Source organism: Ambystoma mexicanum, chromosome 3q (genome assembly GCF_040938575.1).
Source record: "Ambystoma mexicanum isolate Mex_15411 chromosome 3q, UKY_AmexF1_1, whole genome shotgun sequence".
In the NCBI taxonomy this organism is placed as follows: domain Eukaryota; kingdom Metazoa; phylum Chordata; class Amphibia; order Caudata; family Ambystomatidae; genus Ambystoma; species Ambystoma mexicanum.
Genome location: NC_090926.1, coordinates 327,643,551 through 327,669,788, shown reverse-complemented (window position 1 = coordinate 327,669,788; position 26,238 = coordinate 327,643,551). Strand labels below are relative to the sequence as shown.

At 45.9% G+C, this 26,238-nt stretch overlaps 1 protein-coding gene across 3 annotated transcripts in view; it reads left to right on the top strand.

The window, feature by feature from the left end:
* The window catches only part of UBLCP1 (ubiquitin like domain containing CTD phosphatase 1), a 453,130-nt gene that overhangs the window by 100,152 nt on the left and 326,740 nt on the right, over positions 1 to 26,238 (top strand). For all 3 annotated transcript variants that reach the window (XM_069653914.1, XM_069653915.1, XM_069653916.1), the window contains exon 4: positions 496 to 581. In XM_069653914.1, the coding sequence (XP_069510015.1) occupies positions 496 to 581 (86 nt within the window). The remainder of the gene's footprint in view (positions 1 to 495; positions 582 to 26,238) is intronic.

Sequence of the window (26,238 nt, the reverse complement as noted above, 5' to 3'; positions counted from 1 at the left end):
GCCACATTGTTATGTTTCCCTTAAAATAAAAATGTTTTGGTTTTATGTTGAACTTCATGGCAGATTTCTGGTTCTTTTTAATGAGGTAATGTAAGTTGTAACTAATGCAATAGTACTACATTTATCGATATTTTAACTATGATGGGTTAAGGTGGCTCTGTCAATATTCTAACCTGAGGCTGCAGGTTGCACACAGATCGTTTGTGGTGCTCGATTATCTCTTTGCAGGATGTAGTATGGTCGTCAAGCAGAGAAGTATGAAGTGACTCTTATTGGAAGCCAAGGCACAATAGGTCAGAGTTAGAACCCTAAATGGAATCAAAGCTTGGATAGAGGTACAGAGTCGGACCCATAATTAGAAGACAGCCCAGAGAACTGCCAGTCCATGTTAGGTTAGACACGTCCCCTATCCCAGCACCCTGCCTCCCTTTGTACCACTGACTGAACAAAGGAATGATTGTTCTATTGTTTACAGGTTATTGCTTCTTTTTCTAGGAAGATGTTTTGGGACCACCACCTGACAACGATGACATTGTCAATGACTTCGATATTGAAGAGGAAGTAGTAGAGGTAGAAAACAGGTGAGTTCTTTGCAAGTTCTAGTGATACTTTCCTTGCCGTTTACCAGTGTGCTGAGGATGGTCTGAATATGTTATGCAAATGTATTTAGAAAGGAGTACACATTTAAGCTTGTCCCTTAGATGCTGATGGGGCTCTGTACATTTTCCTTTAAGTTCGCTGAATTACATGATGGTGAACTTTTCTGTACATGTAGCACGGAGCAACAGCACTGCAATTCTGTCAGGCTGCTGATGGTGCCTACGAACTTGCCGTCTCACGTTTTTTCCAAAGTACCAATGTTTCAGTGCCCCATGTAGCTTAGTGTTTCAGTCTTGAATGGTACCTTATTGCTTTTTGAACTCTGTATCTGTAGCACTGAGGTAAAGTCTTAATTCCTGGATACTGCTGTTGTGTGGTTGTATGGAGGTTTCTTGTATGTTTCTGTGCATGCACTTTCATAGGATTCCCTTATGAATGATTGTGTATTTGAATGCAGGTTCCCTTGTGGAAATGTTCTGCTGTCTTTTGTGCAAGTGCTGTGGTCACTGACTCTACAGGTCTATTCATTTCTTCATATAGGTATTCCTATACATGTGCTGCTTGTGTACTGTGACTGGTCAGAAGAAGGGCGCGGACTCTTTTAGGACATTTTGTTCAAGCTTTGTTAAATAGTCAGAAAGGCCTAGCTATCACTATGGATATGGGGTGTCCCCTACCGAAAGAATAACCAAGGCGCTCGTCAGTCAACTGTTTCTGAATGTCCAAAAAGAATCAGTCTACCGTTCAAACTAATGCTATCTGACCCTATCATTTATCTTAACAAAATAAAGGCAGTAGAAGGGCTCCCTTCTCCTGCTTTGTACTCCCAGCACTGGTTCTCTTGATATATGTTCTTCTCTTTGGCAGTTCTTTTACTAAGTTCCAACAGTTCTTTTCTCGCTGTAGACCGTTTATAAGTCCGATTTAGGCAAGCTTTTACTGTGTAACCTTTGGTTGTACATGGTATGTATGACTTTAACCTATTCTGTTCCCTTTGTCGCACCCCTTTGCCTTGTGTATCTCACAGGCTTCCTTTTCTTTCCCAGAAACGTATGCCATTCCATGGGTTGTGTCCTGCTTTGATGATCTTTGTCGCTCTCTTGTATTCACGTTTATACGGTTTCTCTTTCATGCTAGTCCCACTCTGGGAATGTTATTCCCTCCTTCTGTATTTCATCAAAGTTCATATTTAGTAACCATACTGCATTTCTATGTTCTTCCCCATCCTGGGAATACTATTTTTCCTTTCCATAAATTATCACTCTTCGCCTTTGACAGTGGTAACTCTTTTGTATCCAATTCTCCTTCACTAAGCATTATGGATATCAAACTTATTTTATCATATATAGTAACTCTTCATTTGTACTGGAACGGGTTATTCGTTCAGTGTTAGTTTCCTTGTTAATCTTCCTGTGCTTCCCCGGTCTCCTTTTACCTTCTCCCTTCTTCGGAAATGGTCCTGGGACTCTTGAAGGTCTGGCAGAAGTTCCTGTTCTTCACTGTACTTGCGAGCCGGTGTTCTAAGCGTCGCCTGCCTGCGGTACTCGCACTGCTTCGATTCTCTTCGGTATCTTACCAGAGCTGCGACATCTGCAGCAGCGTTTCTCCAATGTTCTTGCTGTTGCTGCACGAATCCGCTGCACACCCTGCGCTTCCAGGCTTAGGCAACCACCGATTCGTCTCCTCTCCAGGTTTTCAGAATGCTGATAGTTCAGCGTTCGTTCACATGCCCAACAAGAAGTTTGGATTTCGTGGGTTCCACATCCCGTGATGGCGCTGCCTCGTCCTAGGCTTACATCAGTAGGGCAGTTCCCCTGTGAAGACTTACTCACTCTCCTTCCGTATTCGTTCCCCTTCCTTATAGGACAAGTCTTTTCTTCAGCGTCTACTCATCTCAGTGGATTCGTCTGTTTTTCATTTAAGGAATATCTTTTTTCCTGTGAAGAATATCATTTAGCATCTTATTCGGTGCAGTCTTTGTTTGAAATGTTTGTTATTCCCATGTATGCCATTAGGTTTACTGGTGAAGGGAGTTCTTCACAGGAACAGGAGTCCTTGTCCCCAAAGGTAGTCTTTCCCGGTGAGGTCTCACTTGCCTCGACCCCTACGGGAGGGTGTTGTGGAGCGGGCTCCCTAACTTCATAGGTGGAATCTTGCCTCCCCTTTTGGGAGAAGGGACGAATTCAGTAGATTTGTCACATACCCTTCCCCTTAGCTTTGTGGCTTTCCCTTCTGTGTACAGAGGCAGGCTGCTTAAGAAATCAACATTTCCTTTTTTTTGCCCTTTACGAAGAACCATCTCATCACTCTCGCATTCATATCTTTCCGAAGATTCTTCCAAGTCAGAGGAGAGGGGTCTGTAATGAGTGTAAACTTTCGGCCCGTCAGGTAATACCTCAAGTGTGTGACAGCCCACTTTATGGCTAATGCCTCCAGCTCGACTGTGGCATAGGATTGTTCCAGAGGAAAACATTTTCGACTGGCATATAGTATTGGATGTTTCAAACCCTTGTATTCCTGGGAGAGAACCGCTCCCAATGCAAACTTGGACGCTTCCGTTTGGAGTACAAATTCTGTTGAAGTCTGGCATCTTTAGTACGGGATCCTTACATAATAGATTCTTCAAGTGGTCAAAATTGGTTTGGCCTTTATCCCATAGGAGTTTTTGGGGCTGAGCATTTTTCAACGCATCGGTCAGGTTAGCGGATACTGTGGAGTAGTTTGCTATGCACCACAATTTCCTCTAAATAAGCGCCACAGAATGCAGACTATGGTTTTAACATGCGGTCCATCATTGGCTGAAATGTGACGGGTGCCCCCTGAAGAACACAAGGCAAAACCTTAAATTGGAACAGACCATGAGGTGTTGAGAAGGTGGTTTTCTGGTGGTCGGATGGATTCAAGGGGACTTGCTAATAGCCCTTGGTCAGGTCTAGCATTGATGTGTATTTTGCAGAACCCAATTTTGAGGTGAGTGTGTCCTCACACATATTCCTCATCTTTGAAATACTCTGTTATCCTGCTTGCAGCTTTGACATTTTTCACATCGACAGCCCCCATCAGTGTCATAGCGTTGGTACAAATTGCACGCACCACACCTGTTGCTTCAGTTCAGTTTTTCTGCACAGCTTGCTTGAAACGGTTCACTTGCCTCAGCGTTCATTCCTTTCTATGTACTTCGAAATTGTTGAATATGTCTTTGTCTACCTCGATAATGGGATTCATGAGATGTTCCCATTGCGATTCTAAAATGTCTATACCAGATCAGCATCGAGGATCTCTATGGTGCTTGGGAGCAGGCCACAATGTCGATGTCTGTGGCTAATGACGGTAAAGTTGTTCTGGAGAATTTTCATTTCTGTGGCAATTTCCTTCAACCTTAGACTCTCAGCTCTTTGCTACATTCAAAGCTTTTGAATTTTTACTGACTATGATTTTTTTTTAATGTTCCTTACTGTTTTATGGAGTCTGGTAAACTCCATAGGCATCTACTTTTGCATCGTGCCACACAGCACCTTCTGTGCAGTGCCATTGAGCGGTCCCTTGGACTTCTCTTAATGTTTAACTACATTTTATTAGAACTTCTGTTCCCAAGAATAGTAAGATGACCCCTGTCTTAACTAACTTTACTTTATGGGTCCCACACTCACCACCCTATGTTAAGTGCAGGGGGGGTTGCATAGTAATTCATTTAACCCATTCCTCATGTAACATTTTGTTACACTAACTCACTTGAATGGCTGATGGCAGTGGTTTCATTTTTACTACCTAGTGACATGTATCTGCAGGCTGATACCTCAGCTGCAGTGCCTCAACCAAGGGCGACCATTTTCTCAAAATGGCCCCTGTCTTTTTTCGCCATTTCTTATTAGTTTCCTCTGGGCTTTTACTCTGCTGTTTGCATCAGGTTTGAGTCCTTTGTGTATTTTGCCTTTGGTGGGCTTCACGACTGAAGCCCGTCCAGGCCCCAGTGTGTCTGGCAGGGGTGTTGCTATGTCTGGAAAATATCTGGGGCTATGCTAATGTTGAGACTGCCAGGACTTGGTGCTAGCTAGCCTTTTGGTTCTAGCCCCTGAGCTTCTATCCGGGGGGGTACAACCAAAGGACCCGGGGCTATAGCCCCCTCAACGCCCCCCTAGCAACGCCTCTGGTGTCTGGGAAGGCTGGAAGTGAGGGAGGGTCTGGAAACTTCCCTGTCCTTTGTCTCTAGGTCTGCCCGAGTGAAACCAGTTCCAATTGGCCAGCTGGCTGACTTGAAGGACAAGCCACCCTGCTGTGATTGACGGCCTAGGGCTGTGAATGAATGGGAACTTGCATAAAAGGTTTTTGGGACTAAGAGCAGAGTCAACTACTGGAGGACCACATCCAAAGCAGAAGGAATGAAGAGATGCCTGCAGCACCCTCCTGGACTGTAAAGTGCTCAGTGAATCACTGCAGCTGTGCTGCCCCAGTTTCCAAATCGACAGGACGACTTGGCGCCCATGGGATGGTGGGACCAACTAGCCTCACGACAAACCCTATTTTGGCGCAACCCCCTCGACTTGCTGTGACTTTCCAAGGCTGCAGAAGCCCAATATCCGGGGTACCTCGACCACCTGTGAGTGCACTGTCTTCCATGTCCGATTCCCGGCAGAACTTTGTAGGCATCCAGAGGACCCTACAGAAGCAAGAAATACGTGCCCAGAGTCGCGGACCGAGGGATTAAGGAAATCCTAACCGGAACTTTTCGTTCTTCGTTGGTGCTGAGAAAAAAAAGCCAAAACCACGGATCCTCTGAATCGACGGAAATCCATTGCTGGCGAATCCCTCTCGAGTGCTGCTGCAGGAGACTGCCAGACATCCTCCCTGTCATCACCAAGACCAAGCACCTGGAGTAATGTGGTGCTTGGGCTACATTACCCTTTTGCCATTTGGGGTGTTTCCTATCTTTGGGAGTGCGATTTAACTCTACACTAAGTGGACCTCAACTTACCTGCATTGGCCTTAAAGCTTGTGCTTTCCAAAGGTAACTCCTCTTGAGTTGCTGTGATTTCCTTTTTGAACACTATTTAAGAACATGTTTCTATAAAGAAGAGCATCAGACCTTTGACTTTGCCAATTGACCTTGGCTGTCCTGGCTCCCTAAAGGCCTCGTTATGAACCTATCGGCTTTGGCAGTGCTTAATCCCTCACAGGTTTTAAATGTTGAATACTCTAATGCTGACATAATAGACTGGATGCATCCCTTTGGGAGAATCAAACTGTTCCTATAACTTATCAGTCTGTTGTGATCTAACCCTAACCTTTCCTTCCTTAAATAACTAAATATTGCAAAGGTGATACTATAATGACCTCAAATGGCGTCCCCTCCGGGTGCTGGAACATATGTAACATATGAATGTATTACCTGCTTTATTCACTTTTTTTTAATTGAATCCTACCTTGGGTTTAATGTTACAGCTAATTACTACTTTTTAAAGAATGCCTTAAATATCCTTGTGTATAAATAATGCATTATATAACTTGTGTAAGCTTTTAATTGGATACTTTGTATTTACACTCACATTACCCATCTTAAGATGTCACACTACCAACTTGTGCAGTACAGGCCTATATTAAAAGGAGGGTTACCTAATACCGAGAGATGTCTTGTGTAGTCCCACACTAGTTTGACTGTAATAATACTTACCTAACAAAAGGCCTCCTGAGTAGGCCTTCCCCGACATCATCTTCGACCACTCTGTTTAAGGTTAATCGTCCGAAGACAAGAGCCAGAGAGGTTTCTGCTCACTGATGCCAGAGACACAGAAAACGTGCAAAGCGTTCCAGGTCGTCATCTTGTCACTCGTTGCCGCCGTCCTCGAGGAAATCCAGGAAGAGACACCATTGTTCTCGATGGACCTCTCCAGACTTCTTGCCTAAGGGAAAACGGGTAATCTTTCCTAGGATTCTAAAGTAGAGTTGGATGAATTCTCACTAAATTGCTGTAAGTATTTTGCGAAGGGGGCAGCACCTACCCCGTCGAAGAAGTCAAAAGAAACTTCCAACCCCATTGCGCCCAAGGCTGACGGGGTGTAAATAAAAAACACTGTTCGCGCGCCCAAAAGCCCAGGCAGAAGGCCTCAAGGCTCCTCGAGCGCCAGGTGTGGTCTCGCCTCGAGATAAAACTCCATCTGTACTCCAGCCTACTCCTTCGACTGTGTTGACGTCAAAATCTTTGACATCCTCTTTGAGCTTGTCGAAGGTTTTTAAACTGCAGACAGACTTCTTTAAGTCTGAGGTCCATGTATGAGGAAGAGGAAGAAAAACCTGTTTTTTGGTTTTGGCCCGGATTATGGTACTACTTGTGTCCCAGAAGAGCTCATTTCTGAGGAATCTAAAATGAGGGACCTGGTAGAGAAATGTATGGATGCTAGTAGACTGGCCACTTCCCCTTAAGTGGAATTTGGCACAACTGAGGGATCTGGGCATGCAGATGCATCAGAGATCAGTGATGTCTAAGGTCAGACTATTTGGGCTGGGGACGAACTGCTGTGGAGTATGTGCAGGATGACTTAACTGACCTACTCAACAAGGGGCTGCCAATGATCCCATACTCCTATTCCATACAGCAGTAAATAATAGAGTCCTGGAAAGTTGGAGAAAACCAGACTGCACCCCCGCAGTGAATAAGGACTTTACTAAAAAATAAAGACCTTCCTCCATTGACAGTTTCTCTCTAAACACCGAAGCCCGAAAAGCTTGGTGGTAGAGGCAGCCACCTCTCCTACCAAGAGGGCGGGGTAACCTACAATTCCGACTGACAGACTATTAAAGGGTGTACACCCTGGGGAAGAGTCTTCTCAGCTGGGAGCAAGGCTTTTAAGGCAGTCAATGCCACCTGTGCCTTAGCCAGGTTCACGTATACCTTGTAGGAGGTGGTTGCTATGGCAGCACATCATGTCCCTGATGGCAAAGAGAGGGTTTTCTGAACAATATACAAGATGTGAAAGATGCCATGTGTCAGTCATTACAATCTGGTTTGGGCACAGCACACTGTGTGAGTCATTCCATGGTTGCCAGTACTTTTCTCAGTTTGCCTGGCTCAGTCCGGTTTTGCACCTGATGTGCAGTCCAGGCTTTTGGACATGCTCTTCGAGGGGTCACACCTATTTGGATCCAAAGCATAAGAAATCCTGGATAGGCTGCAGTCTTCCAAGGCAGCTGCCAAATCTCTCGGTGCTGCAATTTGACAGTCATAGCAGGGCCAATCTGCCTCGTCTTTCTTTCAAAGTTGAAGGGGTTGGCCTTTTTGTTTTTATTCCATCGTCGGAAGAGCAAGAGGTCAGTTTTCTCAGAGTGGACAAAGGAGACAACCTTGTGGCTCACGAGGACGTGAAGTTAGTTACAGCTAGACCCTGCGCCACTTTGAGGTCTGCAACCTCTGTGGCTGCAAAACCGCAGTCCACAGGAGTGTGGTAGGAGGCAGGGTAACCCAGCGTCTGAAAGAGTGGCGAAGTATTACTTGGGCTCTGCAGACATTTGCCCATGGGTACTCCCTCCCTCCCTTTTCTGAGAGAACCTCCAAATTGACCCCCAAGAGGCCAGTCTTTGCAGGAACCAGATCCGCTCCTTTTACAGGAGGTTCTATTCCTATTGGAGAAAGGTGCAATCGAACCAGTACTTGCAACAGAAAGAAATCAAGGCTGCTTCCCTCCATACTTTCTGATCCCCAAAAAAGGACGGAGGGTTGCGGCCCATCTTGGAATTGAGATGCTTGACCAAGTTCCTCTGGAAGGACTAGTGCAAGATGGTCACTCTCTCGCAGATCCTACAGGCCATTCAGCTCCTGGATTGGATGCTGTCATTGTATCTTCAGGGTGCTTATTTCCATGTGTCAATACATCACAAGCGCAGGAAGTACTGAGATTCCTCATTGGCAGTTATTATCAGTTTCGAGTACTGCCTTTCGGGCTGATCTCCGCCCAAGGGTTTTCACAAAGTTGATGACGGTGGTGGCAGCAAATCTAAGGAGGGTGTTGATTCACATCTACCCCTACTTGGACGATTGGCTGATCAGAGCCGTTCACCCGAACAGACTATGGAACATCTAAACGGCACCTGCCACTTGCTCCACCGACTGGACATCTGCCTCAACTGCCCCACATGACACCTTCCCAAAAGCTGCAATTTATTGGAGCAGTCCTGGACTCTTCCTCTGGGAAAGCTTTGCCACCCGAGGTAAAGGCTCTTCACGTTACGCAGATGGTAAACACATTTCAGAGTGCCCCACGTCTTCCTGCCTTCGATTTTCTCAGGGTGCTAGATCTTATGGCATCCTGCAGTTTCCTGGTGCCAGAGGCTGTTTGAAGATGAGATCCCTTCAATGGGCCCTCTGATCCTAATTCTCCAGCAAGATGACGGATCTGGTTCAGACCCCGAGCAAGGTCGCGCATGATCTCCTATGGTGAGTGTGGTGAATCCTGCAGCGTCCTCACAAAAACACTACCTGAAGTCTTCTCCAAGGAGGCCAGGGGAGGGCAGCCGCTACCTGACCTTGACCCTGTGTGTGGTATTAGCTGGTAGGATCACCCAAGAGGAGAAGGGCCCCAGGGAAACGGTTGGGAGAGACGCAGTATTTGTCTTCCTCAGAGGAAGCAATGTCAGTTATATTCCTTTAGAAAGTGTAATTCAGGCTAAAACTGAAGTTGGTATAATTGGAAACAATATTTTCATAAAAAGAAGTCATTGGAACATTGGGGACTTACACACTGCCAAAGTACTGGGATGAAGAAGAGGGATGTAGAGGCAGAAGACTGCAAGATGCAGCCTAATAGGGTTAATGACCCACACCTGAGGGTGCAGGCCGTAGCGCGTAGTAGTAGCAGGTGGAGTGATAGCAGTAACTCCACATTGCAGTTGCAGCTGAAGGAGAGCAGAGACGCCAGAGCCACTGTTTGCTGATCGTATGAGAGGGTCTCTACCCTCAGAGATCTTGATTGCAAAGGTTGTGCAGTGGGAAGTGTGAAGTTAAGAAGCTTTCCCCTTTTTGAGGCGGGCCCCGTTAACAGGTGAGCACTGGAGAGCCATCGGAGTGAGGAGTGCTCATTTTCAGTGTGGGTCGCAGAGAAAAGCAGTTTGCCGAGCAGAAGATCCGGAGACAGCGGCGCAAGCGGATGTGTATGTGATGGCCTGCTAGGCAGGTCTGGGTACTTTGAATACCAAACTGATGTAAAGCAAGTGAAGCAGCAGAATAATTTGCATGGATTGAAAGGGCCTCCTTTCCATCATGGCCGCCCACGTGGCAACCTGAAACGGCTAATCTTTGTTGCTTTGCACCCAGAGGAAGACTGCATGTTTGGAAGCCTGCAGCTTTTCCACCAATAGGAGAGCGATGACGGTAGGCGATCGCCCCCTTCCAAGGTCCACACTAAGGCCCCTGTCTCAGCCTGTCGGAGTGAGACAGAGCAGTTCCCTATGCAACATATTTCCCAGATTTAGGATACTGATGGAGAGCAGCCTTGATGCACAGCACTCCATTCACCACTCGGACACTAACCCTGTTTTTACTGCTGCATGCTCTTTTCCCTCCGCCCACTAATGGCTACCTGTGCACCAGCAACATCACTACCTTATGCGTGCCTTGTTAAAACAGAAAATTTAATCTAGGGGGTTTAGACATGTGCTTTTGTACTTTGGCTCTTGCATCTAACCCATCGGGGACTGCAAATTGATATGGCCAAGGGTTATCTGGCTGCGATGTCCATTTTTAAGCTCTCGCTGGAACAGTGTTCCTACCTTAAGATTCCTATTGTCATTCAATTTTTGAAAGGGTTGGCTAATATCTTCCCTCCGACTCACTTTATAGTGCCAGTCTGGGATCTAAACCTGGTTTTGAACTTACTGATGGGTGCTCCTTTTGATCCTTTGCGTTCTTGCCCTCTTAGAATGTTTTCCTGTGTGTTTGACAGCCTTTACCTCTGTTTGCGGGGTTAGCGAGCTCCAATTTACAGTCTTTTATAAGGACAATGTAATTTTGAGGCTCCACCCCTTGTTTCCACTTCAGGTGGTGTCGGAATTCCATTTGGCGCAGAAAATGTGTTTTGCATGCTTTCCATCTTCCTCATCCATCTAAAGAGCAGGAAAGACTTCACAGATTGGACCCTAAGAGTGGGTTAGGTTTTTATATTAATAGGTTCTCTGAGTTGAGATGAGATGATTACATTTTTGTTGGCTATTCGGGCCATAGGATGGGGCAGGCAGTCACCAAGCAAACACTGTCTCGTTGGATAATCCTGTGCGTTTATGAATGAAATGCTTCTGGAATTCGGTATGGTTTAAGGATGACAGTTCTCCCTGCTGGAGTTCTGATGTAATGAAATAATCCCTTAACCCTGCCCGGTTGATGTGAGAAGACGACATAAAATTGCTCCAGAAGGTCTTTATTATCTTGTTGAATTGGTGATAAGTCAGGAGGGATTAAAGTGTGTCCTTATCGGAATCTGTCAAGAGAGCCACCATGGTAACAGTGCTCTGCCTTCTATAAGGTTGGGCAACAGGGTGATTTAAAGGTTATATTTGTCGAAGACTTATGATCCATGCCCCTTGAAAACCATTCTGATTTCTTTAGTGGGTAGGAGAACCAAGACGTTCAACTGAAAACATGAGGGGTACAGAATGTTTGTTATATGCAGTCTTTTGCAGTTCTTGTGCATGCGTTAGATGTTTAACAATCTCTTGGCCTGCAGTCATGTGGGGCTCAACATTTACGCGGTCTGTGATTTTGGCAAAAGGGCTTCTTCCCTCTCCTCCCAGGTGTCCTTCAACATGTCTAATATGTCCCGGGGTTTCCTCCCATAGAGAAGTTGAAATGGGGAATATCCCAGTGACGCTTGGGGTGTTTTCCTGACCGCAAGTAGGGTCCATGTTTATCATTATGTCCAATGTTTCCCATCTGTATCTACCAGTTTCTTGATAATTTTTTTCAAGGTTTGATTAAAGCGTTCAACCAACCTATCATTTTGGGGATGATGCACAGACGTTTTTAAGGTCTTGATGTAGCATCTCTTTCACCTGCTGCATCAATCGAGGCATAACATTTGGTTTCTTAGTCTGTGAGGATTTCTTTCAGAAACCCTACTCTTGAAAGAAAGGGTAGGAGGTGTTTAAGGATTTGTTGCTTTTTGTTATTATCTAAAGGAAAAGCTTCAGGATAGCGAGTGGCATAGTAACCAGGATCAAGCGATTCCCCAACCTAGATATCTCGAATGGTCCTATATCCATTTCAATCCTTGAAAAAGGTCCATCTAGGATGGGTCAGGCTTTTAATAGGGCTCTTGGCACTGGGGTGGCGGTAGTGTTCTGACATATATTCCATGTCAGGAGAATGTTTTTGAGATCTTCAAACATCCCAGGCCAATAAAATCTCAGTATTATTTGAGTCTTAATCTTTCTTGCCCCCTGATGAGCTGCTGTTAAATGAGTGGGCAAGCTCTCGTACTATTCACAGATGACTGAGGGGTCACTAGTTAGGTTCGATACACCCCTCCAGGCGTTGTATCCCCCCGATACAATAGACCCTTTTTTAAGAAGGAGGGACTGGGTTGATTACGTCTAGTCTGTTCGGTGGTCACTCTTCCAAATGCCTCTGAAAGAACGTAATTATTTCTCTGAGCCAAAAGCTAGATCTGTTAAGGGAGCAACCTCCTCTGTTTCTTCAGGACTTTTCTTTTTTTAGATCTGCTTTTATAAACCGTTTTGAACCTCTATCCGTTTGTGTGATCCTCTACCTCTTGTGGTGTTGGAACAATGGTTTTTCAAGGATCCCTTTGGCCACCCTTTCTCCCTCCTTAACAGTATAGGGATTATTTTCACTATTGGTGCTAGGCAGTGTTTGTATGCAGTACCCTTTGGGACCACTACACACAACTAGGACTACAGGTGTAAGCAAACCATCCTTTGGTATAAATCTGTACTACACAGTTTTGGTAGCGTTGCTGAGCAGCCAGGCTTATTTCGAGAGGGGAACGTGAGTTGTAATGTTACACAGAGGTCTACAGTCACAAGTATTCAAATAAACTCTTACACTCGGTTTCTTGGTAAAACGCATATTAATTTATTTTGCAGACAGTTATAAAACGTTCACTAGAAGGTGGCAATCTGTATTACACACAAATATACTTCAGTACTTTACACTGTACGTTTCTGAGGTATTGAAGGAGGAGCAAAATGCCATTCAGAGTACTTTGAAGTAGGAGAAAAAAGGCATAGGTTAATAAAAAGAATACAGTTACTCTTAGACCGTGCAAAGTTAATTCAATGCAATAAGTCAGGCCAAAGTCAATGGGCTAAAGTCTTGTATAGGATAAAGCAGTTCTGGTAGTTAAACGGAAAAGTATTTTCCAAAGTTCTCAGATAGTTTGTAAAAGAAAGAATCATATGTTGGGTCACAAGCTGATTAGGCCTGCAAGTTGGGAAAGTTTCAAGCACTTTCACCACGAGAGGTAAGTACTCTCGAATCACAGCACCTTACAAATGAAGAAAAAGGTGCAGCTGAAAGTCTGTTCCTGGCAGTTCCTGGCAGTTCCTGCAGATCTTGCTGTCCCTGAGCCTCAGTCATGGAGACAAGAGGGAGGACGTCTGGGGACTCATGCACTGGGACTGGTCGCAAAACTGGCAACTGGCAATTCTTCGATTAGCAAAGCTGGCAAGTCTTCGATTCTGGTAGCTGTAGTAAAGCACACAAACTGGTGTCCATCTCCCTGGTTATTCGGTTTCCTGCAGCACTCTGAAGAAAATACAACCAGCTCCGACAATGGTATCCAGGTGGCTTAGTGTCGAGTTAATTGGTCCCACCAACTCAAATGGAGAAATCGTCCTGCAGGGCTTCTCTGTCGAGATGAACTTAGTGACTCAGACCTGTAGCAGGGCTTCACCGGGCAAACCAATGGTCCAGGAGTTGCAGCAGCCGTCCTCTTTAAGCTAGTCTTTGGTTCTTTCGTTCCAGTGGTCGACTCTGCCTTCCAAGCCAAGAGACTCGCCTTTTATGCAGTTCATTCCCATTCATTCCAGCCTAGCTGTCACTCACCCAGCAGCGTGGCTGTCCGTACAGTCAGCTAGCCAATCACGCCAAAGTGCATTTGGGTGGCCAAGGTTTAGAAGACTAATCACAGGGAGTTTCAGGCACCTCCCTCACTTCCTGCCCACCCCAGACACTCAGACGCCAGAGGCTGTCTTCAATCCTGAAACCCGCCAAAGGCGAAGGAACAAAGGGACCAAACCCGGTTTGGCGCACATAAACTCTAGAAGGACCTTACCAAAAAGAAATGGTGAAAAAAGACCACCGGGACCTGTTTAAACAAAGGGGGCTCAGACGCCATCTTGAAAAACATGGTTTCCGCGATTTAACGCTACCGGTGTTCGCGGTGGGGAAAAATCATGGTAGTTTGTTGTAAAACCACTGTCACCAGCCATTTCGAGGGGGAAAGGGTAACATTTGACTGCTACATGAGTTTCTAGACACATGGGATACTAGGTAACCCCTCCAGCACTCTATAGTAAGATAGGGTGTGCTGGGTCTAGGAATTTAAGAAGACTAGTAAAGTCAATTTCACTTTACTTACTCTGGGAAACAGTAGTTTATCCCAGAGAATGTATTTAAACCTTGGGAAAGCCTGAAAAGGTTTCCCTGTGCTACTGCACTGAGGGTGCCGTGTGACGCATATGAAATGATGCCGCCTATGGAGTCGTCCAAAACTCCATAACCAAAGAAATGAACACAGAAAACAAACAGAATTGAAAAGTTCAAAGTCCCAAGTTTAGCAAAAAAGCTGGAGGGCTCTAAGGTGGGAGGAATCGGTACAATTTGAGAATTCTCCCCATCAATTGTGTAAGAGTACTTTAACATCTCCCCTGAAATCTGAATCTTTGATTCCCGCCATAACACCCAACATGGGTCTCCAAGCAAAGCCTGATTTGGATGCTAATCTAATAAAGGTTCCTTGGGGAGGGGTTAGTATCGGCCCTGTATGGATTAGGTGTCCCTCACCAGCGGGTATTACAATCTCAGCAATACTGTGCAGGTTGAATCCTATGGAATTGGCTGCAGCTACTGTAGGGGCTTCAGCCTTGGGACTTAGTTTAGTGAATAGCACAGTCCTCCAACTTTTATCAGTGGGCACACATCCCATATGTGATGGGTCAGAAGGAGGACGCTGACTCTAAAACAACATTTTGTGCACGTTTTTTAAAATAATAGTCAGAAAAGCCTAGCTATCCCTATAGCTATGGGGCGTTGCCTACCTAAAGAATAACGAAGGTGCTCGTCAGTCTGTTTCTCAATGTCCAACAAGAATCAGTCTACCGTCCAAACTAATGCTACCTGACCCTATCTCTCATCTTAAAAAAATGAAGGCAGGAGAATGATTCCCTTCTCCTGCTTGTGTTTCCAGCACTGGTTCTCTTGATATATGTTCTTCTCTTTGACGCTTCTTTTTATCTGTCCCAACAGTTCTTTTCTCACTGTAGACCGTTTAAATCCCACTTTAGGCAAACCTTTACTGTGTTCAAATTGTTTGGTTGTCTTTGCTATGTATGCCTTTAACTTTTGCTATTCTGTTTTCTTTATTTCACACCCCTTTGCTTTGGCTATCTCGCAGGCTTCCTTTTCTTTCCCAGATAGAAATTCTATTCCATGGTTTGTCCCCTACTTTGAAGTTCACTCTCGCTCTTGCATTCACATTTGTAAGGTTTCTCACTTTCATTTGGGTTCCTCTATGGGAACGTTTTTCTCGCCTCCTTTATTTTATCAAAGTTCACATTCAGTCAACGTACTGTTTCTACTTTCTATCCCTCCTGGGAATACACTTGTTCATTTCCATAAATTATTACTCTTCACCTTTTGACAATGGTAATACTTTTGTATCAATTCTGCTTCATTAATCATTATGAAAAATTGTACTCATTTTATCAGTTCACATACAGGAACTACTTTTGTACTGGGACAAGTTTTGTTCCGTATTACTTTCACTGTTATTCTTCTGTGCCTCCCCAGTCCTTAGTTACCGTCACTCTTCTTTGGAAATGGTCCTGGGACTCTTGCGTGTCTGGCAGCAGTTCCTATTCTACGATATACCTGCGAGCCAGTATTCTGGGCGTCCCCTGCCTGTGGTCCTCGCACTGCTTCTATTCTCTTCAGTATCTCACCAGGAAGCCGTGATGTCTGCAGCGCTGTCTCTCCAGGGTCATACCACCACTGATTACTCTTCTCTCCAGGTTTTCAGTATGCTGACAGTTCAACGTTCATCACTTGCCTGACAGCAGTTTTGGATTTTGTAGGTTCTTTGTCCCATGATGGCTCTGCCTCTTGATAGGCTTACGTCCATAGGGTAGTTCCCCCGCCCCCTGCGTGGAGACATACTGCTCTCTCTCCTCCCATACTCGTTCCTGTTCCTTATGACATTTATTTTCTTCTCGGTCTACTCGTTTCGGTGGATTGGTCCACTTTCATTAAAAAGATGTTTTCTTTTTCTCATGAAGAATATCCTTATTCAGCGCAGTCTTTGTTAGATGCCATTAGGCTTACTGGTGAAGGGAGTTCCTCACAGGAACGGGAGTCTTTGTCCCCAAAGGGGGAGTCTCTCCCGTTGAGGTCCCCCACTTGCTTTGACCCCTAGGGAGGGTGAAGGCTCACCTCCCTAATCTCACAAAGGGTTTGTGGGGGGGCTCCATCTTGCTGAGAAGGGACAAATTCCGTCGATTCGTTGCAATACGGACTTGGTGTGTGTGTACGCATCCAATTTTTGTCTATATGTTTGTATGCCTGTGTAAATGCAGGATTCATGTGTCTGCAACCTTTGAGTGCTAGAAAGATTGTCCTCTTTCAGTTATTTTGTCCCAGGATTGAAGTAGGGTTTTTATAAGTGTTAGGAATTTCCTAAGTCCTTTAGGTAGAGCAATGAAAGATAGATCCACACTTAGGTTGCAGGTCCTTCTATTTTAATGTCTTACTCACCTAGGGGTAGTCAAAGGCTACCATCTCAGGAGGGCTGCAGGTTGCTTAAAAAGCTACACATACAAAGCACATAATAAGGAACATCCACTTTGATGAATCCTGTGGAGTCATTACTGATCCCTGGCCAGAGATCTTCTCCTATGTGGCCAGGGGACAGCAGCTGCTACCTGATCCTGTGGGTGGTATTATGAGGAAGGTTGTAGGTTAAAGATTTGAAAACAAAAGGATCGAATGCAATACATTAGAGTCAAAAGGAACGAGGAAAAAAAAGACCGCTTTTTATTTGGCGGAAACCCCCACCCTACCCCCTCCCAAAACACACCAGTGTTTTGGCCAAAAACCATTAATTTTACCTATACAAAAACCCCCCCAAAAAATTCCCCCAAAAAAAAATGCATTCGGTCTTTTTTTTCCGGTCCTTTTGACTCGAATGTATTGCATGCGATCCTTTTGTTTTCGAACTAATGACTGGACACCATGAGGAAGGATCGCATAGGAGGAGATGGCTGTTGGGTAGATTTGGTGACCCCATCAGGAGAGACGCAGTATTATTCACTTTCAAATGAGATATACATGTATATTCACCCCTACTTCTCTTCACACGGGGCAGAGCGGTTCCAGTGTCAATGAACATTTAATTACTGGCTCAACTTTAAAGTCTTTAAAGAGCAAAACACTTTAGGAAGAATGCCTCCTCACAAGCTAGAACTGAAAGTAGGTGCTGTAATTATGCTAACAAGCAATCTTATGCCATCACAGGGACTCTGCAATGGAACAAGGTTGACTGCAATAACACATCAAAGAGGCCTGTGCAATCGATGCAACTTAGACACTGCTCTTATATCACGCATACCTCTCATTCCATCTGTACTTTTAGCCTTTTCAATGACCATTAATAAGTCACAGGGACCTACGCCCCCTTCCTGGAAGCGATCAGTAGTAATTCTGATATTTAAGGGGGCCAGAAGTGACCCCATGAATTACCGACCGATATTAACCTTTAAGATGTGCTAGAACAGCATATTTTACGCTGGGAACATATATATATTTCTGAGTCTTGTGGAATCCGCTTAGATCACATTCTATGCATAGGCCGACATCCAATGGAATCTGCAGAGTATTATAGTTGTTGTTTTTGAAACTTGAAAAGGGACGTTGACCGGGCATGGCAGTAATACTATCCCTTGTGTGACGTCTACTGTACCCATGGTGCTTCATGCTTCGAGGTCCTTTAGATTGTTTTTTTTCCACCATCATAATAGGTGGCATATTGCAGAGTTCCTTCTTGGCTATAGTGATTACTTCGAAAAATTAAACGTACAATATTCGTTCTGTCCTTCAGTCTACCGCAAGATCCTCAGCGATGGGATCAAGGACGAATTACCATTGTCGACAACTACAACAACTCGTCTGTGAACCTTTGCCACTGTCTCGGAAAGCTGTAGGGAGAGTGGGAGGTGGTTCATTCTTTATTCTCATTAAGAGAATTAATTCGCTTCTCCACCCACTTATTTTACCAAGCAGGACACACCCTTGACGCAATCTTCACCAAGAAAAAACATCACCACAGCACCACCAATACAAATAATTTGGAGCGACCATCTCCTCATCACATTCGTGATCATACTACCAAAAGAACTCCGTATCCAGCCCCTCAAGCTCACAACTACCACAAAAAGAAACTGGAAAGCCGTCAAAGCAAGCAACCTAATGGAACAACTAGAGATGACCAAACCTTCAACAACAGAACTGGAGCTGGCAGACCTAGACGGGAAAGTGGAGCTACTCCACAAATGGATACAATTGAAAACATCGCCCCGGATAAACCATTTACCCCCTCAAGAAAAAGTGCGATGGCAAAATAGTTCTCCCCACTACTAAGCAGCATGAAAAAGATCTAGAAGCTGGAATTGGAATGGAGGAAAGAATACAACAAGACAAGAAAACCCAGTTTCAGAAAGAAATCTGATCATACAAGAAGGAAATTCAAAAGGCAAAGAGAAGGCATTATGATGACTGAATCACCAATGCCGCCAACACACAAAAAGAAATGTTCAACACCATAAAAGAAATGAGAAACCCACCTGGTTGCGACAACACCCCAACCCCCTCAAAGAAACTATGCAACGACTTGGCAGACCATTTCAAGAACAAAATCGACGACATCCGACAAATCGTACAAAGCACACCAACCAACCTGAACACTTAACTAACCGGACCTGACGAGGAGCCACAGCTCAAACTTTCCTGAAATATCAGCAGAGGCATTCGTCGAGCTGGTAAAACACAGCAAGAAAGCGGGATCACCCATGGATCACTGCCCCCCCTGACATCTACAAATCAATCCTCGCACAAGGAACGCCATCAGAATACTACAGAAACCTCCTAAATCTTTCACAACAATAACCGTACGACGATCCTTCAAATCAGCATACATTAAACAGCTTTTAAAAAACACAAGTAACGTGTTGGAAAACCTCACCAACTACAGACAGATCTCAAACATTCCCTACCTGGCAAAACTCCTAGAAACGTACGTATACAAATTAACCCAAGAACATGTAGAAAAACACCACCTGCTAGACCAAGCACAAGTCTGTTTCAGACCCGCAAGAGGAACAGAATTGGCACTATCCATCTGGGAAGACCTAAAAACAAACGCAGACTCCAACACAACCTCTGCTGATTCTGCTCGACCTCTCCGCAGCCTTTGACACATTAAGCCATGACACCCTAACCAAAAGATTGGAAGATATATGTCTAACGGACATGGCACTACTCTGGATTAAATCATTCCTAGCAGACAGAACAGAAACCGCATGGATAAAACCCTTCAAATCTACTCCACGAGTTAATTACTGTGGAGTACCAAAGGGATCCTCATTATACTTCAACACCTACCAGACTCCAGTAATAAGGATATTAAAAAAATACAAAATGCCATGCTAAAACTATGCAGACGACACTCAAATCTACAAAACCAAAGGTACTCGAGCCGATCACTGAACCCTAATAAAATTGACTGGATGAGCACCAACAACTTGAAAATCAACCCAGGGAGGACAGAAATCATGATTGTATACAAAAACCAAGAGAATCACACCTACATTCTCTGGCTGACGGAAATGGGAACCGCGGCCACACCATCTAAGGTAGTACCTTAGAACCACAAATAGAAGCATTTCTTGATTATTGCGTTTATCTCCTTCACACAACAAGAATCCTACTGTTCATCTCCTTCACCCACAAAACACTTACAATCGTTTCCCTCATCATGACAAGAATCGACTACGCAAACAGCCTCTACCTCGGGATGCCAGAATACCTCCTGAAGAAACTACGCATCCAAAATGCAGCAGCCAGAGACTTCCTTAAACTATCAATCCAGCACTAAACTATACTACATTGGCTCCCACTCCAACATGGTATCACTTTCAAAACAATGTGCTTAACAAGCAGGGCAATCAGCGGACAAGGAGCTGAGTTCCTACAAAAGAAAATGACAATCTACAATCCAACGAGACTCCTCAGATCAAGCAATGAAATCCGTCTGCAACCAAAACCATACGTCAAGAATAAACAAAGGGGTTCCTCCTTCTCCCACCTGGCTGCAAAAACCTCGAACAACATCCCGAAAGAAATCAAATACCAAAGACCACCTACAATTTAGAAAACTACTAAAAACCTGGCTCTTCAACACCTCGGAACCAAATTGAAACAACTAAACAATCAAACAGGAAACACAAAGAACAGATTGACAAAATATATGATGACATAGGCAACACCCAAAACAGACTAAGGGAAACTCCTACAACAAGAGAGACGACGCCAGGTGGAACAAAACACAAGCGACAACCCCATGAGGACAGAAATTGGGATGCATTTCCTAAACTATCCAACGACCTCACCCACTCCACAAAGGTTACCAAGTGCCATACCTAGATAGAATTATGAATATTAGCGAGTACTACATTGAGACAGAATTGTGGACGTTAAACTGTGCCGGACCCAGACAAAATTGTGAATGATGACATATACCACATTTAGTTAGAACTCTTAGATAGAAACGTGAATGTTAGCAAATGCCACACTTGGAAAAAATTGTGAACATTAACCTGCGCCACATCGAGAGGATTATGAATGCTGGCCAGTATCACATCTAGATAGCATAGCGAATATTAGCCATTGCCACATTTAGACTGCACTAGGAATATAACAATGCTGTATTTAGATATAATCCTGTATGCTAGCTTGATCCACATCTAGACAGGCTTGAAGGTAGGCCAGTGCCACATCTGGATACAAGTGAATGTTGGGCATGCGTCATATATGGACTGGACTGTGAATATTAGCCAAGGCCGGATTTAGATAGAAATGCAGAGATATTCACAAGCCACACCTAGGCAGAACGTGGACATTTAGCACACATCACCTCTATGTAGCGAGGCCAACAACCTACACACTAACAATCTCACCCCTCTGCATACACCTCTCAAACTCTAACCAAACACAACCGCAACCCCAAAGCACAACAAACTGCACTACACCGCAACAACAAAACAAACCACACATAGCTTTGCACAACAGCACACGGCGGCTACCGAACAGTAAAGCACCCCAATCTCAGTAAAATGTTAACTGAGCTGAAGGTGCCAACAGCACATCACTGCTCTTTTGCACTGTTCCCGCTCGCTCCCACTAACTTCACCAACCACCACCTTTTTTTTTTTCTTCTTCTTTTTCAGATGCGCCAGTTGACCACTCCGATGGTGCGCGGGACATATATCCTTTAACATTAACAACCAGGTTGCCTTCCCCATATATTATGGAGAATACACCCTTTAAGTTTTGCCCCTCATATAATCAAAACTTCCCTTGGAAAGACTTGCACTGGGTGTGCCATCTGTCTCCCAAGGGATCATGCCGAAGGGCAGTGCAATTCATGCAAACCGTTCAAGCGATAAAACAAAATGTTGGGCCCACCACGCCATGCAGGTCGAGGGAGCCTCCAGCGACGGCAGCATCAATGTCTGCAGTGATGCCAAGGGCAATTGGGATCTGTCAGATTCCCGCGTGCAAGCCCCCGACCCCAACAGGTTAGGCCGGCAGTTCTGCTACGGGGTTGACACCTGGCGGTACTACCAAGACCAAGTCGCACCACACAAAGCACACCTCCCACGGCCAAAAGTCGACCTCGATGCCCACTGGAAAGCCACACGGGGCATCAAGGGGGAGGTCCAAAAGTTCCCTGTCTTCTGGGCCATAGCGTTCACTGTCGCCAAATGACAGGCCCCGAAACAGGCAAGCAAGTCAGTTTCTGACACTGTCTAAAACTACGAAATCCTCACACACCGATGTTCAGGCATCAAAAGACACATCGATGACCCCCCTGCATGCTGACCATCAAAGGCCTCTTCAAAGACTACACCAAGCTCATTAAAAACACATCCCAGACGCACTGTTAAAAAGTTGGATGTCGAAAAATCATAAGCCTTCTAAAACACAGGGAGAGGGCTCTATTTTGGGGCTAGATCCCAGGGAGAGGGCACCAGTTTGGGGGCTATACACCAGAAGACCCCAGCATCAGAACCAACACCCAGCCCCCCTGCCCCTGTTCCCCAAGTAATCCCAAATTCATCTCAATGGACAGCAGAACAGATTGATAGTTGTGAGGCGTATGTCCTCCATAGCTAATTTCTTCGATGACCACCGCAAGGTCTTGCAAAACCTTCAGGGTTCCCCACAGAGCGGGCCAGTAACTACTACAGCAGTTAACCAGCCTTCCACCAAAAGAGGCCACACAGACGTCACACAAGCTTGTATCTCGCAGCAGGATGTAGGGCAACATGCTTATTGTTACACCATGCAAGACACTGGACCTTGCACAGACCCAGATGACCAAGAGGACATGGGTGATGTCGATCAATTCTATGATGATGACAAGGATGTCTACGTCATCCAGTCGCCAGATCACTCAGGTTCACTGGTGGCGGACTCACCAGTGGTTAACAAAATGCAGTATAATGACATAATGACCTGCTCCTAAAGGTGGCAGAGCATTTCAAAATCATAGATACACAAGTGACACAAGATAAGGACTTTGTTGAGGACATACTGGTAACAGTCAGTTACCCAATTTATCCCCCTACTTCAATTGGTACAGAGACTCATCGCACCCTCTGATTACTCCTAATCTAACATGGGCAGTCAACCCACGCATTCAGAAAGTATTCCGGCCAGCACCCTCAGACCCCTTTACATCAGGGGACAGTTAAAACCTGACTTCCTTAATGGTGACCACTACTAGAAAGAGAGCAGGAACACCCCTGGCCTCTTCCGAAGCCCCTCCCGATAAGGAGAGTAAAAAGATTTACACTTTTGGAAGAAAAGTAGCCTCTTCGGCAGTTTACCAGGCTAGAATTGCTAATAACACGATTTTATTAGCTGGTTACAACTGTCACAAGTGGGATGAGAGGGCAGAGCACATATCTTCAGGTCCAGAACCCCTTAAGACACAACTGTCGCTCTGCACTGCAGAGGGTGAACAAATGGCAAACTGCTATTCTTCTTCCTGCTGGTCTGTTGCATCTAAGTTATTTTTGAGGATGCAGAGGGCACGTTGATGAACGTCAAACGTGGCTACGCCAGTCTGACTTCTACCCTTCTTACTATGCCCATAGAGCCCAACATGTTGTTTGGTAAAGTGGTAGAAGACACTCTAAAGAGTGCAAAAGAATGCATCACCCTAAAATCATTGGTGCAGCTCACCAATAAACCCTCCAAAGAGGGGACTATCATTGTTGTCATTTTAGAGGACAAAAATCTCAACAAGCATCTGGTTACAACCAGGGTTCAAAATCATCCTGGGGTTCATCTCAGGGACACAGGTTTCAAAGAGGCCAAATAAGGTCTCGCAGTAGGGGTAGGTGCTCCTCCAGAGGTGGCTCAACACCCCCCAAGCAATGACCACCCGCTACAGGTTCCCTCCCATGCTACTCCAGTAGGAGTCAGCATTTCATATTTTACCCACATATGGGAGGGAAATCACCTTGGACAAGTGGGTACTTTCGACCGTAGCAGGCAGTTATTGCATAGAACTGATACAGCAACCGACCAACCAACCACCAAGACAAAGGAACACCTCCCAGGAAGAATGTATCCTGTTGGAAGAGGTGCCACTCTTAAAGGATGCCGTAGAAATCGTCCCTGCGAACCAGGTAAACCAGGGTATTTATTCAATGTACTTCCTTGTGCCAAAAAAAAGACCTCACAATGTGCATTGTCTTAGATCTGCGCCCTGCAAACACCTATGTCAAGCCACAGAAATTCTGCATGACAAAGCTACAGGAAGTAATCCCACTGCTAAAGCGGAGCATTACATGTCAATCTTGGATATGAAAGATGCTTACTTTTATATTTCAATGTTTCCAGCGCACTGAAGATTTCTTGTCAAAAATAGCGAACCAGCACTACCAATTCAAGGTGCTACCCTTCCGCATAGCCTCTGCTAGAAGGGTACACTGGCGGTGTTGGCTGCGATCTATGCAGGGAGTCAATCCCGGTGTACCCTTACGTGGATGATTGGCTGATTACAGGCGAGACCCCCGCCCCCCCCCAAATTTGTAAGCAAAATACCCAAAGATCAATACATTTTTCCAGCATGGGATCTGGCATGGATTCACATGCTCATGAATATTCCTCCTCGTCGGGATGGGAATCCCCGGTAAAAGAAAAAAACGTTTTGTTTCCAAACTGTCTTTCGCCTATAAACCAATCGCTGAACTCTGGGTCATACTGCGCCCAGCCAAGGACTGCCTTCTACCCAAGCCCCTCCTCGGGCAGCCATCTTCAGATTTTTACTGCATGTTCAAGGGTTGGAGTCTTGCGTTTCGCTCTTCGAGCTTTCTGCATTTTTTTGCGTTTTTGTAGGAAAACTGTTTTCTGGTTTAATCAAGCCTGTGTGCTCCCATCGCTTATCCTTCCGATTTAACGGGGACCCGTTTTTCGGCATCTTTCAATGCCCTTCAAGGGCAGAAATCGTCAAGTGTTTCTTCTCGGAAGCTTCCAGAAGTTCATCATGCCTACACCGTGCCGGATCATATCGGGGGAGAATGACAGAGCTTCCCTCTTCAAGCTGTGCACCAGCTGCGGATGGCGGAATGTTTTCACGGACGACAAGGATGCTCAGTGCCTGTAATGTCTACACCCGATGAATAAGGAAAAAGATTGTGAGATCTGCCATGGCTTCTTCAAGCGCACGATGAAGGATCGACACGTCCGGTTGACGGTGTGGCTCAAGACCAGGGCCTCTACCCCAGGTGGTTTACTGGGTCATGCCTCTTCCGGATCCAGCCAACCTGAGCAGGCTCCTAAGTCCTTTTGAGGGCGCTCCATCCGTGGGGGCCCAAAACAAGGCCAAGCACCGCAAGTCCACTTTTGTTGCGGTCGCCAGCTCTTCATCCAAGAGAAAGTCAGCTACCCCAGGTAAGCTGCGGGAGACACTGGAGAAGGCCAAGCAGGGCAAGGTGTCCGACCTACCCGTGAAGGAGGCGGCCAAGCAGGACAAGCTGTCCGACCTGCCCGTGAAGGCACAGGTGTGGTCCAGGCCAAATCGCCTTCCTCGATTGAGTTGGTGGTGGCCTCCCTTTCAAAGGTGAAAGGGAATGACCCAGTCCAGGGTGCCCCGGTGGCAGCCAGAGTGGCTCTTCCTCCAAGGCGGGGGAAGCTTTGTCCAAGCAGCTAGAAAGATTCTGGAGAAGAGGATGCCAGACCTTAGCCCGCGACCGACCCCTCAGGACCGGAAGATGGGGCGAGAGGGGCAGAGAAGAATTCCAAGGAACTGACATTTCTTCGTCCGAGGAGATGCTTTCCGTCCACACCATCCAGAGTGGTGACGACGACGATGGGAACGTCGGGGAGATGCCCACCAGAGGTGACGGTGACACCGTCGATGGGGATGACATGGGTGCAGGGCCCAACGACCCTGTCCCCAAGGTGCGTCCCAGAGACCTATTGCAGGATATCCTCCCGACCCTCCACACACTGGTGTCGGAGATTCAGAGGAGGATGTCGGCAGCACCACCAGCGGTGACTCCTTTGACACCTGGGCAACCAGCGGCGAAGAAGATGAGACATCCTACAGCTCCATTCCAACTGTTGCTGCCCCCCCCCCACTCCCTTGGCGGGAAGGAGACGACTATAACGGACAACGATGCAGGGATGGGAGACCCTGCATCAATGCCGCCAAGAGCTTCTCCACCGGACGAAGTGGGATCCTTCCATTCCATGATCGCCTGTGCGTAAGAGCTTTTCCAACTCACCCCGGAAGAGGATTGCTTCCTGTACCAGTTTCGGGAGACGAAGAGGAAGACCATCCTGTCGGTCCCGCTCCTGGATGATGTCTGGGATGAAGGGCTGGCTCTGCTGAGAAACCCCGCCTCAGCCCCAGCTCAGAAAGGCCAACTTGAAAAGAGATGCTAGAGTCTGCAGTCTTAAGCCGTTGCCGGACTCCGTGGTCTCAGTGGCTGCCAGGAAGAAATCGCAGAGTTTGTCATCTTCATCTGCACCTCCTGACAATGAGGGGAAGACATTGGATTCCATGAGTAGAAAGGTCATCTACTGGGCGACAACGGCCAAGGCAACCAACGCCTTAGTGATCGTGGCCAGAT